We start from the raw sequence: 19,428 nt of genomic DNA on the forward strand, positions 1-19,428 counted from the left end.
GGATTCGATTTGGCGCGAAATGCGTCTTTCCTACTTAGTAAAACTTGGTTAAATTCAGGACCTCATAAAAATGCGAATACATATTCTATTACAATTTGGTTCCTAAATTACAATCAGATATGAGTAAGGCTTTCTTCAGGTGATTCATTGAAGCGTCCAACAATGACCGTCATGATGGCTGATATTCCCTATCACTTCAAGATTTCTATGAAATAAATCTTGGACGGTTGTGACATCACTCATGAAATTGAAACTGCAACAATTGTGAAGTTCCAGTTTCTTTGTTTTAAGTTTTGTGAGAGCTGATATCTGTACTCTTGAAATTTTTCTATGGTAATGAGATTGATCCTCAGCGATTCAGCTTCAAAACGCTAAAAATAAATGCACACACAAAAACGGAGAGCACAATTTTGCACCAATATTATGCAACGTTTCATAGTTGATCGAGATGATATCAATTAGCCATGAATCCCTCCAATAAGTTCTCGGTACATCTTTTATCTACCGATTGAACAAATAATAAAAAAAATACTAAGACTGTGTTTCATTTGAAAATTTTTCACTTAGATTTGACACTTCGAAAATAAATTAAGAGGTTCGAAAATCCCTCTGCTGTAGATCGGCCGATTTTCGAGAAAGCGTCTGTCAAATTGATTCCTTGTCTGTCAGAAATAAGTCTGCTGGAATAGCAGGTTTATTTGAAAATCTTCCATCTGTCAAATTTAAGTATTTAAGTAAGTAAAGTGTCCAACCCATTTTGTGTGGTGTGTGCTGCTGTCTTTCAGTGTTGCCCAATGATTAGGGAACTTTCATAAATAACGTAGTAGTTGAGGGAGGAGAGGGGTTTCAGAAGTTGGGACCTTCCATGTATTAGGTGTATTGCAAAACACGCTCCGAGGGGGAAGGGGGGTTAATTGGTCAAAAATATACATAATTTATGGATGGCCCTAATTTTACTTCCAAGGCTGTGTCGCAATGGGCGAGTTGAATTTACATAACTCGTGGTTAAAAATGACAGATGAGTTATCGAATAACCCTGCTATACGAGTGTGGTTTTTTTTCGGACCGGCTAGAAGTTAAATTTTGGTAACCGTGGCTGAGCTCTGTTTGAAAACTGATCAATTTCCGGCATTTTCGAACATTGAAAATAACTTTCGAAATGTCACGTTTAACCACGAGTTAAATTTAATTCGGCAATTGGTACACAGCCCAAAAAGTATTTTTCGATTACTTTTTCGAAGGAACGTATCAGCTTTTGTAAACAACGCATTTGATCGTTGATTTGGCGTAACTGGTAGCTCGCCCACGCATGCTAGTACTACCATCAGATAGGGGAAAATTTTCCCAACCTGTTAGCGGTGTTAGTATGTGGGGCGAGCTATTAGATATGCCAAACAGACGATAAAATGCGTTGTTTACAAAAGCAGATATGTCATTCCGAAAAATAATCGAGATTTGTAGTTATTATTTAGGCAAGGAGCGCTTGCACCATCGAGGTGACACCGCTATCAGCAGCCAATGATCTCGACGGGAACAACGCGCAAAGTTCGAGGTGCAAAACTCGAACTCTGCTCGCTTGACAGGAACCGCCTTCCTACTTCTTCTGCTGCTGCTGCTAACCCGTCGTCCGAAGCGAAAATGAGTTGAGGCACATTAGCAGCGCTGTTTTAGAACTTTTCTGATTCAAGCAGCACGATGTGCAACCAAATTGTACTTGATTATGAGGACTGGGTTTGGGGAGAACGTTTATTTCATGAAAACAGTGATAAAATTATCACTTTTTATTTATTCATTTTTAAAACAGTTTTTTTTTATGAAAAATTGAAAACAAGTTTATTGCAACAGCTTACGAAAGGTATTTCCTATCGATTGGTGTGTTCGGAGTTTATTTTAACCAATAAATGACAAAGCTTATAGCGTTCAAAAAATTACACCTTTTCGTGACGGTCGCAATTTTAGATTTTCAATTTACCCCCAGTACCTTCCCGTAAGACGTAGTCTACCTCAAAAGAGATTCTTTCTGCAAAATTTTCACTCAGTTGACTCAGCAGAATTAGATTGTAAAAGGCTCAGCATACAAATATTTTGCTCAATTCTGCGTTCAACGAAGAAAATAGAAGCAAAGGCAATACGAACGAAATCAGCTCGGCTCGAATTTGTAGTGTGCGTGTGAGTGAGTCGTTAATACAAACTGAAACGATTTTTCCCATGCTTGCAATCATGACAACAATCCCGAGTAGCACACTTCCGTTAAGAAAAATTGCAGCAACTTGTTTATGACTGAAATAAGTCGTAAAGAAGTTTCTACAACCGATATGCGACAAGCGTGCTACTAGGGATACATCTAGTTCTGCTGAGTTAGCTTATATTTAACAATGGATGGATTTGCTGGACCAATGGAACTCACGGGTTCTAGTTCACAAAAAAAAATTCTTCTGCTTTGCTCACGGACTTTCGATAAACAACTGCCAGAATGAACAACAATTGTCCACGGACGAATTATCCAACGACCTTGCAGGACTATTCAAATATAAACGATAGATGTTGTTCATTGAAAACAAAAACCGACCATCTGCAATATTTTTTTTTTATATTTTCCTTTAAAAAACTTAAAAAAAATAACATCACCTGTGAAATTTTCATGTTGGATTACTCAAAGAAAATCATAAAACAGGTGTTAAGGTTTTTTATTGTTAAATGTTGCTCAGAAAACCATATCGAAACTATCAAAAAAATTAAAAATTTACAATAAAAAAAAAAATTAAATAAAATATTCAAAAATAGTACCAAAAGTTGTGGATCAATTAATTTTGTTATGTTTTAAGAGGATAACTTGAACATTTTAGCTGACTCAGAGGTCGGTGAGGGTAGTCCGTTTGTCTTTAAAGGCAATACGAGAAAACGAGCAAAAAAACACACCACCGAAAAGCCTCGTAAGGCCACTCGTACGGACCACCCTTCCACCTTGGAAAAATCAAGAGGTAACGGAAATTCACCGAAACCCATTCCACCGGGTTATAAACCTTGTAATTATGACAAGAACTTTCCGTCACTTCCAGGATCATCACGTTTTCTGGTATTGTGGATAGCTTCTTCAGTATATTCAATGCCTCTGACTCAACGAGGAGCATTATTAATTTAGTGCTGCCAATAGTGAAAACTCTTTTGAAGCAACTAGCTTCTAGGTGGTCCTTCCTTGCATCGATCATAAAGGGTGTCCACGATGAAATTGCCACACTATGAAATTGCTCTAACTTTTTAACCGTTGGGTAGAATTTAATGAAAATTTGGGTGGATTTAGTTCATAGTGCATTATTTACATCCTGCAAGTTTTAAAGTCCTGTGATCAAAACTCGCGGAAATGGAGTCGAAAGAACAGCTCGTGCGTGATAAAATCTTGCACATTCATCACGAGAACAAGGATCTCTCGCATCGTTCCATCGCTAAAACGTTGGGAATCGCGAATTCCACGGTGTCGCGAGTGATTAAGCTGTTCGAGGAACGGTTGACCACCGATCGGAAGCCCAGAAGTGAAGGAAAAAGTATTCCGTACAACACCAAAAATCACAACCGCGTAGTTGGGGCCTTCAACCGAAATCCGAACGCCTCCGTTAGGGATGTGGCTAAGAAGCTGCACCTAAGCCGAAGTTTTGTCCAGAAGGCCAAAACTAAGGCTGGGCTTCGAACGTTCAAGGTACAAAAGGTCTCTAATCGCGACGAGAAGCAGAACAAGTCCGCCAAAACCCGTGCCAGGAAGTTGTACCTCAACATGCTGACGAAAGTTGAATGCTGCATCATGGACGACGAAACATATGTGAAGGCCGACTTCAAACAGATCCCCGGCAACCTGTTTTTCACGGCCAAGGATAAGTTCAGCGTTCCGGAGCATGTCCGCACTCAGAAGATGTCCAAATTTGCGAAGAAATTCCTGGTTTGGCAAGCCATCTGCACGTGCGGGAAGCGGAGTGCACCTTTTGTGACCCAGGACACGATGAACGGACAGGTGTACATAAAAGAGTGCCTCCAGAAGCGGCTGCTTCCTCTCCTGAAGGCCCACAACGTCCCAACAATCTTCTGGCCGGATTTGGCCTCATGCCACTACTCCAAGGACGTGCTGAAGTGGTATGCGGACAATAAGGTCAATTTCGTGCCGAAAATGTTCAACCCTCCCAACACTCCGGAGCTCCGCCCCATCGAGAAGTACTGGGTGATTATGAAGCAGCACCTTCTTAAACGACCTAAGGTAGTGAAGACAGTCGAGGAACTGAAGAAAGTATGGGTTTACATGCAAAAAACGGTTGATTCACAGGTTGTGCAGAATATTATGGCCGGGGTTAAGGCCAAGGTGCGGGCATTTGCGTATGAACTGTAAATAAAATACGAGTAAAATGGTAAAATGAAGTTTAATAGTTATGTCTCAATCCCTGAAAATTTGATGGCAATCGGATGAAAACTCGAATTTTGCGAATCAATTTTGTGTGTGGCAATTTCATCGTGGACACCCTTTATCTTTCGATGGATAATTCTCCGAATGAGGTCGGGGATATGATCTCTGTTCTTCAGTTGAACTGTAGAAGTCTTATGCCAAAACTTGATACATTTAAATGTTTAGTTAACAACTCACTTTCTGATGCATTTGCCCTTTGTGAAACATGGCTCTCTTCAGAACAACGATCTTGTTTTCCACGATTTCAACATTATTCGCCTTGATCGGACAGATTCGTATGGAGGGGTGCTTCTAGGGATCAACAAGCTCCATTCCTTCTACAGAATCGATCTGCCTTCGGTGACAGGCATTGAAGTTATTGCATGTCAGGTTAATATTCGAGGTAAATGCCTCAGTATTGCCTCAGTATATCTTCCACCACGAACTGCGATTTCTCGCCAAGGTTTCTCAGATATCTGCTCAGTTTTACCTGAGCCTCGGTTGATCTTGGGAGATTTTAACTCTCACGGTACAGGCTGGGGGGAACTGTACGACGACAACCGCTCAACCTTGATATACGACATGTGCGACTTCTTCAAAATGACAATTCTGAACACCGGGGAAGCAACACGAGTAGCCAAACCTCCAGCAAAATTAAGCAGATTAGACCTCTTACTTTGCTCGAGTTCACTATCGTTGGATTGCTCGTGGAAAGTAATTCATGATCCCTACGGTAGTGACCATTTGCCAATCAAAATTTCTATTACCAATGGTTCATCTTCTACTCGCTCGGTCGACATCGCGTACGATCTTACGAAAAACATTGACTGGCGAAAATTCGCGACCGCGGTTCTTGGTGCCAGTCAATCGGTTGACGTACTTCCTCCGCTGGACGAGTACTCCTTTCTCGCGCGTGTCATCATCGATTGCGCGCTGCGAGCACAGACGAGACGTGTTCCGGGTGTTTCCGTTCGCAAGGGACCTCCCACCCCGTGGAAGAATAAGGAATGCACCGACGCGAACAGCGAGAAGTCCGCCGCGTTTAAACGCTTCCGCAAACACGGTAAGGTCGAGGATTTCGAGCGGTACACTGACCTCGAGAAAACTTTTAAGGGCTTGATTAAAGCCAAAAAAACGCGGTTACTGGTGTCGGTTCGTCGATGGTTTGTCGCGAGAGACTTCCATGAGAACGCTCTGGAATGTCGGCAGGAAAATGCGAAACGCGTCATCACCGGTCAACGAAGACAAGGAGTACTCAGACAGTTGGATATTCAGCTTCGCGCGGAAAGTTTGCCCGGATTCGGTGTCGGTTCAAACCAACGTTCGTGATAGTCCGTCGGGTAGTAACGAAATAGATTCTCCGTTTTCGATGGTGGAATTCTCACTTGCTCTCCTCTCATGTAACAACTCAGCTCCTGGAATGGATAGAATCAAGTTCAACTTGCTTAAAAATCTCCCAGACGTCGCGAAGAGACGCTTGTTGAACTTATCCAATCGATTTCTGGAGCGCAACATTGTTCCGGATGACTGGAGGCAAGTAAGAGTTATCGCCATTCGAAAACCCGGTAAACCCGCATCGGATTATAACTCGTACCGTCCCATCGCGATGCTGTCCTGTATACGGAAATTGTTGGAGAAAATGATTCTTTTTCGTCTAGACAAATGGGTCGAGTTGAATGGTTTACTTTCAGATACGCAATTTGGATTTCGGAGAGGCAAAGGAACGAGCGACTGTCTTGCGTTGCTTTCAACTGAAATTCAACTGGGCTATGCGCAAAAACAGCAAATGGGTTCAGTTTTCTTGGACATTAAGGGGGCTTTTTGCCCCGTAACGTGGGTAGATCACCTTTTCGTGGTACGTTACGGGATGTAAGATCTACCACCGATTCCTAGTCTTGACTACTTCAAACTAGGGGAACAGGATTTTACAGTAATCAAAGGAACACATCTTAGTCCTTGTTACTTTTTATGCCTTGTTGATAGTGATAAGTCCTCGGGTTGCGTGGACCGAGGATGATCTTGAAACAAGGAAAAAATGAGTTAGTTAGTCTTCACCTATGTGATTCCTAATCTTCTATTCGTTGTTTCCTAGTTTGAAGTGGTTAAGACTAGGGTTCTGATGCATGGTCATTATCGGTGTCATGTCTTGTTTTTTTTTGCTAAGGAATCCAATTTTGACTGACAAAGGGGCCTTTGGAGGGTGTTTCAACACTCCGAAGGGTATAAATAGCGGGACCTTTCAATTAGAATCGATTCCTTGCGATAAAGGCAAGAATGACAACTGTATCAAAACCGAATACTTCATCATTTCTCAATAGTGATGGAGTAATACGACATGCACTAAACTAAGGACACGGGATATACTACAATAGATCAAATTACTGGTCGCAGTGGTTTTATGTCCCGAACAGAGGAAAAAAAAAAAAGGGGGGGCTTTTGATTCTGTTTGTATCGATGTCCTTTCGGATAAACTCCACGATAGTGGGCTTTCACCAATTATGAACAACTATTTGAGCAACTTGTTGTCTGAGAAATATATGAGCTTTTCTCATGGAAACTCGACAACTTCACGAATTAGTTACATGGGTCTCCCCCAGGGCTCATGTTTAAGCCCCCTTCTTTATAATTTTTATGTAAAAGACATTGATGGTTGTCTTGATGAAAATTGTTCGCTAAGGCAGCTTGCAGATGACGGGGTTGTATCCGTTATAGGGCCAAGTGCACCGGACCTGCAAGGACCATTGCAAGATACCTTAGACAATTTGTCTACTTGGGCTATGAAGCTGGGTATCGAATTCTCTCCGGAGAAAACTGAGTTGGTTGTTTTTTTTTCTAGGAAGCATCATCCTGCACAGTTACAGCTTCAGCTAAAGGGTAGAACAATCACTCAAAGTATATCTTTCAAGTATTTAGGTGTCTGGTTCGATTCCAAAAGCACGTGGGGAAAACATATTGCGTATGTGAAACAAAAACGGGTTCAATACCGTTGCCTCCGAATCGCGCTTGGCTGTATGCACTCGACGCATACGATGAGCCTCGAAGTACTCGCGGGTGTTCTCTCACTGACAGATCGTTTCGCGGAACTGTCCTTCCGGTTTCTCATCCGTTGTGAAGTAATGAACCCATTGGTAATAGAAAATTTTGAGAAGCTACTCGACCGAAATCCTCAAACAAGATTCATGAATTTGTACTATGAGTACATGACGCTTCATTAATCTCCAATCGTGATTGCTTTCAAGCCTTCTATAGTTCCTCTGTAAATTTTGATCTAATCATGATGCAAGAAATCCATGGAATACCAGATCACCATCGATCGATGGGTTTTCCCTTAATTTTTGCAAACAAGTACCACCATGTTAGTAGCAATAAGAGTTTTTTCACAGATGGGTCAACTATAAATGCTTCCACTGGATTTGGTGTATTTAATCAATTTCATAGCGCCTCCTATAAACTGCAGAAACCATACTCCGTATACGTTGCGGAACTCGCAGCTATATTTTCGTTCAATGAGGCCGATGAAGCACGCCTCGTACTAAACTGAGTGCTTTATCTAACTGCTCCTATACTATCACCTTAGCTTGGGTCCCATCTCATTGCTCAATTCCGGGTAATGAGAAAGCGGACTCGTTGGCTAAGGTGGGCGCTATGGAAGGCGATATTTTTGAGCGACAAATCGCCTTCAACGAATTTTTCTCCATTGCTCGTCAGCAAGTCCTCATCAGTTGGCAACAAAAATGGAATGATGGTGATTTGGGAAGATGGTTACATTCTATTCTCCCACAGGTGTCGAACAAACCATGGTTCAAAGGGTTGGACATGAGCCGCGACTTTATACGTGTCATGTCAAGGCTCATGTCCAATCACTACTCGTTAGACTCGCATTTCTTCCGAATCGGGCTCGTAGGCAGCAATTTGTGCGCTTGTGGTAGTGGCTATCACGATATCGACCACGTGCTTTGGTCATGCACCCTTCATTGTGTTGCTAGATCCGAGTTATCCGCATCCCTCAAGGCCCGAGGAAAACAACCTATGCGCTCCGTTTGATACATCTTGGCGAGCCGAGATCTCGATAATTTTAATTTAATTTATGTGTTTTTAAAACGGATAGATCTGAGGACTTAGTAGTTAGTGTCATCTTGTGTTCTCCCAAGTTGTTAGCTGCCCATCGGTGTACCCCCATGTTTTGTCTTTTTCATCAGAGTTTCGCTTAGTTTGAGATCAAGAGCACATTGCTCTCCAAACCTTGTGTTCGTAATTCCTACCCTGCCATCAATTTGTTACAATTTTTTACCCCTAATCTCGAGATAGCCGCGAGTAATCGGCCCCCGCTTTACTAACGTTAGTCTTTAGAAATTTTGTAACCTAAACAAGGAATATCGGCTCCGCAAAGCTACGGCAAATGAGCCTGAAAAAATAAACGCATTTATAAAAAAAATGAACATTTCACAGAAGAAAGCATTTTTTAAAGATTTTGAACAAACAATATTTTAAAAAAATGAATCATTGATATTTTTTTCATTTAGGTTTTAACACTTTTTCGATCACTTGAAATTTGGAATCGTGTTTATTTTTCCTGAAAAGCAATTATTTTTTGCAACAACATTATGTCAGACGTCATTTCGATTGGAAAGGACGTTCCCGAGTTATGAGTTGTTGAAAAAGATAGCATAAAGGGTGTATTCGATAAAAATGGCAAACCGAGTAAATCTTATTCATCGTGTATTGTTTACATCTGTCAAGTTTCATAATTATTCATACAGTAAATTTTGTGCACATACAATCAAAATGCAGCGGCGTTCCACCGATGGATCACTAAAAAGCTTGGAATTGCAAATACAACTGTGTCTAGTGTGATAAGAACCTTCAAGGAGCATCTGAGTGCCCGAAGGAAGGAAGGGAGTGGTCTTAAAAGTGGCCCAATGGACAGTGAAATGGCCGGATAGTGGTTCAACAGTTCAAAAACCGTTCAAACATGTCAATTAAACTTTACACGCAGTTCCTCACCAAATCGTGTTGCATGATGGATGGATGATGAAACTTACGTCATGGCCGACTTCCGTCAATTTCCTGGGCAAGAATATTTCGTTGCCAAGTCTAAATTCGATATTCCGGAGGAGGTTCGAAAGAAGAACACTTCCGGAACAATCAATTTACACGGAAGAGTGCCTTAAGGAAGCACAAAGGAACAACTATGTTTTGTCCTGATCTAGCATCCTGCCTGCCACTACGCTCGAAACGTGTTGGAGTGGTACCGAGCCAACGGAGTCAATTTTGTCCCAAAAGATATGAACCCACCAAATTCACCAAAACTTCGCCCAATTGAAAAATTCTGGCCACAAAACTATCAAAACAGAGCTGGAGTTGAAGAAAATTTAGGTAAAAACAGCAAATATACTGGGAGAATCGGTTGTACAAAATTTGATGAGTGGAGTGAAAAGGAAGGGGCGCGCATTCGGGATGGGAGACGAAATTGAATAAAACAAATTTGGTAAATCATAACTCATTAGTAGTTTTTCGTTCCCTGAAAATTTCAAAAAAATCTGATAATCGGTTTAATTTTGGTGAGTAAATATGTGTGTGCCATTTTAATCGAATACACCCTTTATGCCAAGATTTTTGCGAGATTCATAACAATCAATTATAAAAAGTTTCACGAAAATCGGAGAAGATCGAGTGAGGAACTAAGAAGCTCCTGGCAAAATAGCGTAAAAACATAAATTTTTGTGTCGACCTTCTTCGATTTTTGTGACACTTTGCTTGATTGTTTGTTTTGGGCAGTGATTCACATATCTGCTAAAATTCATTCATTTTGTGACTTGTAAATTTTCAAAATGGCGTTCCTGCTCGAAATGATGTCTGAAACAACGTTGCAGAGGAAAATAATGTCTTTCTGTTCCCAAAAAATGTTTATAATTTATTTTAAGTAAAAAATTAACACAAATGTAATCTCAAAACTTCCTTGCCCGAACACTTGAAAACTGACAAATAATGTAGATCATGAATTTTTGGTAAATTTTTTGTACTTTTGGTAGGTACGTTTTTATGCTTATTTTCTCTAAGAATATTATTTTAAATGCCTTAAACATTGTTTTCTGAGTATAAATTAAATGAAAAAAAAGGTTCAAACAAAAAGTTCTTGTTCTACGATTTTTGCCAATTTTTAGGTGTGGATATTTGTAAACATTCCAAAAGTGTGAACTTTCTAAGATTTTTTTAATTAAAAAAAAACGGACCAAATCATTTTGAGATATTTTGGTTTTAACACTTTTGGCAGCTGAACCAGCTTAAAATCTCATTAATAAAGGCAATTCCCGAAGTATCAGAAATAATACACACTTTGTTACTGAGATATAAAATTATTCGTAACATGGTCTGTTATAAAACATGTACCGTTAGTAGTTTAAATAACAAAAAATATAACAAGAAACCTTCTACGCGCTATCAAGAATATAACAACTATTGTTGGGGTTATATCATATTTTTAACACACCTTGTTAAAAAATAACCCATTAGGGTAAAAACTAAAAACGATTTGAACTAAACTTTTTAACTCGGTTTTTCGGTAACATATTTTTTTTAGTGTTTTCTATTTTTAGATTGTCGTTAAAATATTTAAAAAAAATCATCTGCGTAGAGCACCCCCCCCCCCCCCCAACACAGCACTCCCTCTCTCTACCTTTAACCTGCTTTACAAGCACAAAGAGCGTCTATATAGCTGCCACAGGGATTCGAACCCTACTAATGCTAACAAACTTAGTTAAAATGTTGTTTTAATTTTTTTTTCTAACAAATTGTGTAACAATTTTATATCAAATACCATGATGATTTTTTATTCCTCATTTCACCACAGAGCGTTTATAACAAGATTATATCAACGGTTGTTATATATAACAGAAGTTGATACAATCATGATATAATTTTGTTATAACGTTCTCGTCGGGAATTAGTTTTTTTTTAGTTTTTAATGGAAACCACATGTTTGTATATTTTTCCTATACAAATATTAATTTTCATTACAACTTTGTCTTAGACGTCATTTCGATCATGTAACATTTTTTTCAAAAATTTAAAAGATGTCATTTTGAAAATTTAACAAGGCTCAAAATGGCCGAATTTTAGCCAAAATGTGAATCATTTCCCATGACAAACTTGCAAATCGGAGAAGCCATTTGGCTGCTCCATTACAGGACTGTTTTTGAGGTGAAAAAATGTCACCATCGTCAAACTGTAGAAACTTAGTCACTTTAGCTAATGCGTTATTTCTCTTCTATTCTCCAGTTGATTCAAAATGCTGAACCTAATACAACACGGAACATATGAAAGAAGAAGCAGAACAGGCTACCACGGTGAAGTATACCAAAAACAAATTTCAATCGCGCTTTTTCTACGGATGCAGAGAAACAGTTTCAGATTGGCATATGAAATGACACTAGCCGATAAGTATGATGACGTAGTGATCTTTGACGATAAGCGTAAGGTGATACACTTCCTCCAGGTGAAGCACGCCCTTGCCAGAGATGACAAGGTAAACGATATCGATTTGAATGCACTAAAAGATCAACACAACGGAGACTTCAGTATTCACAAATACCTGGAATCCTATCTGAAAGTTGTTGAAAATTTTCAGAAAGACCAATACGAAAAGCAGTTCTATATATTTACTAATAGGGATTTAAAAATATCCGATGATGATTGGGTGACGACTAAAGAGGTAGAAGTAGATGAAATCCTACGATTTCCTGGATCCAAGGCCCGATACCTGAAACTGGTTCCAACCAAAGAAGCGATTAGGGAGTTGAGCGATTTTATCAACAAAGATTTCGCAAACCTTAAAGAGGCAATCAAAGAGCTTTTCAACAATGGAACCGCAATGGAAGAGCAACAAAACAACAAGAAAACCGTCAGTAAAATTTTAGAAACCTATAGTACTCCTCTGAAAGACGTTTTAACAATAAAAAAAAAGGAATGCAGTTTTTTAGATAGCTTCAACTCGGAGAGCGAGCAATTCAATGTTGCCCAGCTATTTAATGCTCTAGAAAAAGATAAGTTTGATATGAAGAAGACAGTAACAGTGAATAACTTTTTACTCAAAAATTCAAGGGTGAAACATTTGCCACGTTATGTTAGTGAGGAGGAAATTTTGCCATTCTTCGACGACTTTTCTCTATTAGTGGGTCAACCATATGATTTATACCCAATTATTGAAAGCGAGCTGTGGACGTGGTGTGTGACGTGGATCTGTCCTGATATACTCAGAAAACTGAGTAACATCGATCTGATATTTAGAGATCTAGAATTAAAATTTGACCAACTCAATAAACGGAAAAAGAATAAAATGAAGGCAATTTTGAAACAAAGTGATATACTAAACTGTCTTAATGAAATTAGAAATGATAACGAGAACCTTGAAGGTAAGGAAGCAAAACAATTGCAAAAATATTACATCAATCGCCGTATTATATACACATATAGTGAACCGATCAATTGCGAAGATGTCTATGAAGTTGAGAAAACAGGTATGAAAGAAAACATTGAGGAACTTTCACGACAGATGAGTGACACTCAGTTTGTTGAAGAGCTTGGGAAAACATTTGAAGACCATCAGATCATCGTACTTCTGGCAGACCCTGGAATAGGGAAGACAAGCTTGCTTCAGTTTGTAGCGTTTGAAGTGCAGAAGCAAAATACTGTCCTCGTACTGTTGGTATACTTGAGCGAGTTGGTGATGGAGCTCGAAAAAGTAGAACACATTTCAAGCTTGGATGATGTGCTTAATGTACTCAAAGTGATCCTTTCGGAGCGATATTTCGATGTCATTAAAAATGCCCCAGATGAAAGGGATGGCCGAGGATATTCCATTCTTATAGAGATGGATGGCTTCGACGAGATCCACTCCAAGTACACCAACAGGGTGATTGAGATGCTGGAACAACTCAAGTTGAAAAAGAGCATTCGAATCATCATCAGCGCCAGAAAACATATGCAATTATCATTAGAGAAACAATTTAATGTAAGATCTATGATTCTGGAGCCGTTCTGTGTGGAAGAGCAAATCAACTATTTGAGAAAGATGTGGTACGACCCAGATCTAGATGAACATTGCTTTGATAGCTACTCGAAACATATTTTAAACAAATTTAAATCAAATATCCCTTCAAATTTTGGTGAAATTTGTGGCGCGCCTCTCATGGTAAATATGCTGGGGGAGGTTTTTTTAGAAAATTTTAAAAATTACCATTCATTGAAGAAACAGAACACAAATCAGTTCATTGATCTGACTAAAGAAAAAATGAATATTACACAGCTGTACAAACAGTTTGTAAGAAAATGTTTTCACAAGAAATTTATGGAAAAATTCAAGCCCAAATATGCTCTGAGCTCCGCTGATTTGGATTCGTTGATGGGTGATTTTATTTTGAAGCATCAGTTGTTAGCTATGGAGCTGCTAAACATTGGAGTACGTAAGGAATTGTTCAAAAATCAATATTATAGAGAAATACACGGTCAATTTAAAAAACGATGCGAACATGAATCAGATACATCACAACTGGTTCATGTAGTCCAACAGAAGGTTAATTTTTGCCATCGGTCTTACAGTGAATACTTTGTGGCAACATATCTGTGCGAAAACATTTTTACGTTTTCAGCCAAAATGGTCATACGCATTTTGTCTAATCATTATGTTGTTCGAAGATTGTCTATGAACAAGATGGAAGGAAACCAGGCATACCTCACGATCTTAAGTAATCTGTGTAAAAAAAGCTGGAGAGTTGCACTGTGGGCATGTGAGTGTGACTGTTTGAGTATCATTTCCTCTTTTGAACCAAATTTTAAATCATTCTCAACAAAAAACCTAACAGCTATGTTACTGGTTGCTGCGCAAGGTGGGTTCGTTGAAATATGTGAATTCTTATTAAAGAATAAAGCTGACGTGAATTCAGTGGATGATGAACAAATGACTGCTCTTCATTTCGCAGCTCAAAATGGACATAAGAACGTTGCAGAGCTCTTGATATCAAACAATGCTGACGTGAATGCAGTGGAAGAATATGGATGGACTGCTCTTCATTTAGCAGCTCAAGATGGAAATAAGAACGTTGCAGAGCTCTTGATATCAAACAATGCTGACGTGAATGCAGTGGATAAAAAACAATGGACTGCTCTTCATTTAGCAGCTGAAAATGGTCATAAGAACGTTGCAGAACTCTTGATATCAAACAATGCTGACGTGAATGCAGTGCAAAAATATGGATGGACTGCTCTTCATTTCGCAGCTCGAGATGGAAATAAAAACGTTGCAGAACTCTTGATATCAAACAATGCTGACGTGAATGCAGTGAAAGACGATAGATGGACTGCTCTTCATTACGCAGCTCAAAATGGACACGATCAGTTGATCCAACTGTTGATTAAAAAAAAAGCCACTGTTAACATTTTTTCAAATACCGGTAAAACTCCACTTCATATCGCAGCACTCAATGGTCATAAGAACGCTGCAGAACTCTTGATATCAAACAATGCTGACGTGAATGCAGTGGAAGAAGATGGATGCTCTGCTCTTCATTTAGCAGCTCAAAATGGACACGATCAGTTGATCCAACTGTTGATTGAAAAACTAGCCACTGTTAACATTTATTCAATAACTGGTAGAACTCCACTTCATATCGCAGCTCAAAATGGTCATAAGAACGTTGCAGAGCTCTTGATATCAAACAATGCTGACGTGAATGCAGTGGATAAAAAACAATGCACTGCTCTTCATTCAGCAGCTGAAAATGGTCATAAGAACGCTGCAGAACTCTTGATATCAAACAATGCTGACGTGAATGCAGTGTTTGAAGGTGGATGGACTGCTCTTCATTTAGCAGCTCAAAATGGACACGATCAGTTGATCCAACTGTTGATTGAAAAACTAGCCACTGTTAACATTTATTCAATAACTGGTAGAACTCCACTTCATATCGCAGCTCAAAATGGTCATAAGAACGTTGCAGAGCTCTTGATATCAAACAATGCTGACGTGAATGCAGTGGATAAAAAACAATGCACTGCTCTTCATTCAGCAGCTGAAAATGGTCATAAGAACGCTGCAGAACTCTTGATATCAAACAATGCTGACGTGAATGCAGTGTTTGAAGGTGGATGGACTGCTCTTCATTTAGCAGCTCAAAATGGACACGATCAGTTGATCCAACTGTTGATTGAAAAACTAGCCACTGTTAACATTTGTACAAATACCGGTAAAACTCCACTTCATATCGCAGCACTCAAAGGTCATAAGAATGCTGCAGAACTCTTGATATCAAACAATGCTGACGTTAATGCAGTGTTTGAATATGGATGGACTGCTCTTCATTTAGCAGCTAAAAATGGATACGATCAGTTGATGCAACTGTTGATTGAAAAAAAAGCCACTGTTAACATTTTTTCAAATACCGGTAAAACTCCACTTCATATCGCAGCACTCAATGGTCATAAGAACGCTGCAGAACTCTTGATATCAAACAATGCTGACGTGAATGCAGTGAAAGAAGATGGATGGACTGCTCTTCATTTAGCAGCGCAAAATGGACACGATCAGTTGATCCAACTGTTGATTAAAAAAAAAGCCACTGTTAACATTTTTTCAAATACCGGTAAAACTCCACTTCATATCGCAGCACTCAATGGTCATAAGAACGCTGCAGAACTCTTGATATCAAACAATGCTGACGTGAATGCAGTGGATAAAAAACAATGCACTGCTCTTCATTCAGCAGCTGAAAATGGTCATAAGAACGCTGCAGAACTCTTGATATCAAACAATGCTGACGTGAATGCAGTGTTTGAAGGTGGATGGACTGCTCTTCATTTAGCAGCTCAAAATGGCCATAAGAACGTTGCAGAACTCTTGATATCAAACAATGCTGACGTGAATGCAGTGTTTGAAGGTGGATGGACTGCTCTTCATTTAGCAGCTCAAAATGGCCATAAGAACGTTGCAGAACTCTTGATATCAAACAATGCTGACGTTAATGCAGTGTTTGAAGATGGATGGACTGCTCTTCATTTAGCAGCTCAAAATGGACACGATCAGTTGATGCAACTGTTGATTGAAAAAAAAGCCACTGTTAACATTTGTTCAAATACCGGTAGAACTCCACTTCATATCGCAGCATTCCATGGTCAAAAGAACGCTGCAGAACTCTTGATATCAAACAATGCTGACGTGAATGCAGTGGAAGAAAAACAATGCACTGCTCTTCATTTAGCAGCTGAAAATGGTCATAAGAACGCTGCAGAACTCTTGATATCAAACAATGCTGACGTGAATGCAGTGAATGAATATGGACGGACTGCTCTTCATTTAGCAGCTCAAAATGGACACGATCAGTTGATGCAACTGTTGATTGAAAAAAAAGCCACTGTTAACATTTGTTCAAATACCGGTATAACTCCACTTCATATCGCAGCACTCAAAGGTCATGAGAACGTTGCAGAGCTCTTGATATCAAACAATGCTGACGTGAATGCAGTGGAAGAAAAACAATGGACTGCTCTTCATTTAGCAGCTCAAAATGGTCATATGAACGCTGCAGAACTCTTGATATCAAACAATGCTGACGTGAATGCAGTGTTTGAAGGTGGATGGACTGCTCTTCATTTAGCAGCTCAAAATGGCCATAAGAACGTTGCAGAACTCTTGATATCAAACAATGCTGACGTGAATGCAGTGTTTGAAGGTGGATGGACTGCTCTTCATTTAGCAGCTAAAAATGGACACGATCAGTTGATCCAACTGTTGATTGAAAAACTAGCCACTGTTAACATTTGTACAAATACCGGTAAAACTCCACTTCATATCGCAGCACTCAAAGGTCATAAGAACGCTGCAGAACTCTTGATATCAAACAATGCTGACGTGAATGCAGTGTTTGAAGGTGGATGGACTGCTCTTCATTTAGCAGCTCAAAATGGACACGATCAGTTGATCCAACTGTTGATTAAAAAAAAAGCCACTGTTAACATTTGTTCAAATACCGGTAGAACTCCACTTCATATCGCAGCATTCCATGGTCAAAAGAACGCTGCAGAACTCTTGATATCAAACAATGCTGACGTGAATGCAGTGGAAGAAAAACAATGCACTGCTCTTCATTTAGCAGCTGAAAATGGTCATAAGAACGCTGCAGAACTCTTGATATCAAACAATGCTGACGTGAATGCAGTGAATGAATATGGACGGACTGCTCTTCATTTAGCAGCTCAAAATGGACACGATCAGTTGATCCAATTGTTGATTAAAAGCCACTGTTAACATTTGTTCAAAAACCGGTACAACTCCACTTCATAGCGCAGCGCTCAAAGGTCATAAGAACGTTGCAGAACTCTTGATATCAAACAATGCTGACGTGAATGCAGTGCAAGAAAATGGATGGACTGCTCTTCATTTAGCTGTTCAAAATGGACACGATCACTTGATCCAATTGTTGATTTAAAAAAAAGCCACTGTTAACATTTGTTCAATAACCGGCATAACTCCACTTCATATCGCAGCATTCCATGGTCAAAAGAACGCTGCAGAACTTTTGATATCAAACAATGCTGACATGAATTCAGTGGATAAAAATCAATTTACTGCTCTTGTTTATGCAGCTCGAAATCTTCACTACCAGTTGATAAAACTGTTGATTATCAACGGTGCCACTTTTAAATTTGAATTGATTTTTTGTATTTCTTTTGCTTTTATTTTTGTTTTTGTTTTAATTTTTCTTCTCTTACTTTAGTCAATTTAGCGGTCTTGTTTCATATGTGGCTTTGGAGAGATTTGAACTCGTGACTTTGGCGTAAGAGGTACGGATGCTAACCAATACGCAAAGATCACATTAGTTCAATCACCGGTAGAATTCTGCTTCATAGCGCAGCATGGCATGGTCATAAAAAATGTTACAGATGTGAACATGGTCGACGAAGACTGCAGTTGGCAGCTTGAAATGGACATGCTCAGGTTATCGAACTATTGAATAACAAGGGACCAAACACCAGCTCTCGGGATATTAATGGTAGAGCCAGGGCTCTACATTTTCGAAGCTCTAAAGCCTGGCTGTACTTTTTCTCGCCTTGCTTTGCCCATTTTCTTTCAATGAAAGCAGCATCGGTTTTAGAGTTGAAACGCAACCTCACCACATTGACTTTCAATTTATTTCACCGACACTTTGTCACCTGCTCTCGTTTCTTCTTTAAAATAAACATGTGGAGGAAAGATAGTATCTGCAATCTTCAAATGTTTACATGTGCAAAATGCATTAAATATATATATTTTGATTTCTGCGCAACTTCGATTGAACACCTCCATGAAAGGCTAGCTCTTTCACTCGTCCGCTTCACCGAAGCTTGAAAGGAACACGAATGATGCGACGGGAGAAAGAAAGAATAGCGATAGACAATTTGTTTATAGACGTAAACTGAGGTGCTAGAATGATGCAAAGCTGCTCGACTGCAACAGAAAAAATAAAACTAGCAGTTTCTTCGTCGTATCTATTTTGTCGATTGAAGCCGATATTGTGACGCACTGGGAAGAGCTGCACTATGAAAGTTTGATAGATAAAATGAGGGGTTAGTGGATTTTCGAGGGGTGAATCGATTAGCTTGGGACCGAAGAGAGTACCAGAGCTGAGCAAAAAAGTTGAGCACGGTATTTCGGGACCTTCTAGTCTTAGAGTTACCTCTATGGTAGAACTGCGCTTCACATCTCAGCATTCAATGCACAGAAATAGGATTTCCAAATTTCGCGGAAATTAACTACCGAATAGAGAATCACGTTCACTCACATTCACTCGATGTTGGCAAATGATATAAACTAGCTCAAATATTTCAAAAATGCACCTTGAAAAACTGGAATTATCATGGAATTTCAAAAGACCTCAAAAGCCTGGAATTATAAGGAAATGTTGTCATCAATCAGGGAATTTTTTTGTTAAGTATGTTCATTAGAGTCCCAGAATCATGAAAATGTGTCTAGT

The 19,428-nt window shown here is 39.4% G+C and overlaps 1 protein-coding gene across 3 annotated transcripts in view; it reads left to right on the forward strand.

Moving 5' to 3' along the window:
- Positions 1-18,630, forward strand: part of LOC135702773 (serine/threonine-protein phosphatase 6 regulatory ankyrin repeat subunit B-like) — a 172,582-nt gene extending 153,952 nt beyond the window's left edge. For 2 of the 3 annotated variants that reach the window (XM_065223813.1, XM_065223811.1), the window contains 2 exons: positions 11,705-17,580; positions 17,774-18,630. In XM_065223813.1, coding sequence (XP_065079885.1) covers positions 11,715-17,580; positions 17,774-17,904 — 5,997 coding nt within the window. In that variant the 5' untranslated portion in view covers positions 11,705-11,714 and the 3' untranslated portion in view covers positions 17,905-18,630. The remainder of the gene's footprint in view (positions 1-11,704; positions 17,581-17,773) is intronic. The other variant, XM_065223814.1, reaches the window with a different exon arrangement.
- The last annotated feature ends 798 nt before the right edge of the window (positions 18,631-19,428 follow it).

This window comes from Ochlerotatus camptorhynchus, unplaced genomic scaffold, assembly GCF_037179485.1.
Source record: "Ochlerotatus camptorhynchus isolate MF236.1 unplaced genomic scaffold, CSIRO-AGI_Acam_v1.1 ptg000197l, whole genome shotgun sequence".
Taxonomy (NCBI): domain Eukaryota; kingdom Metazoa; phylum Arthropoda; class Insecta; order Diptera; family Culicidae; genus Ochlerotatus; species Ochlerotatus camptorhynchus.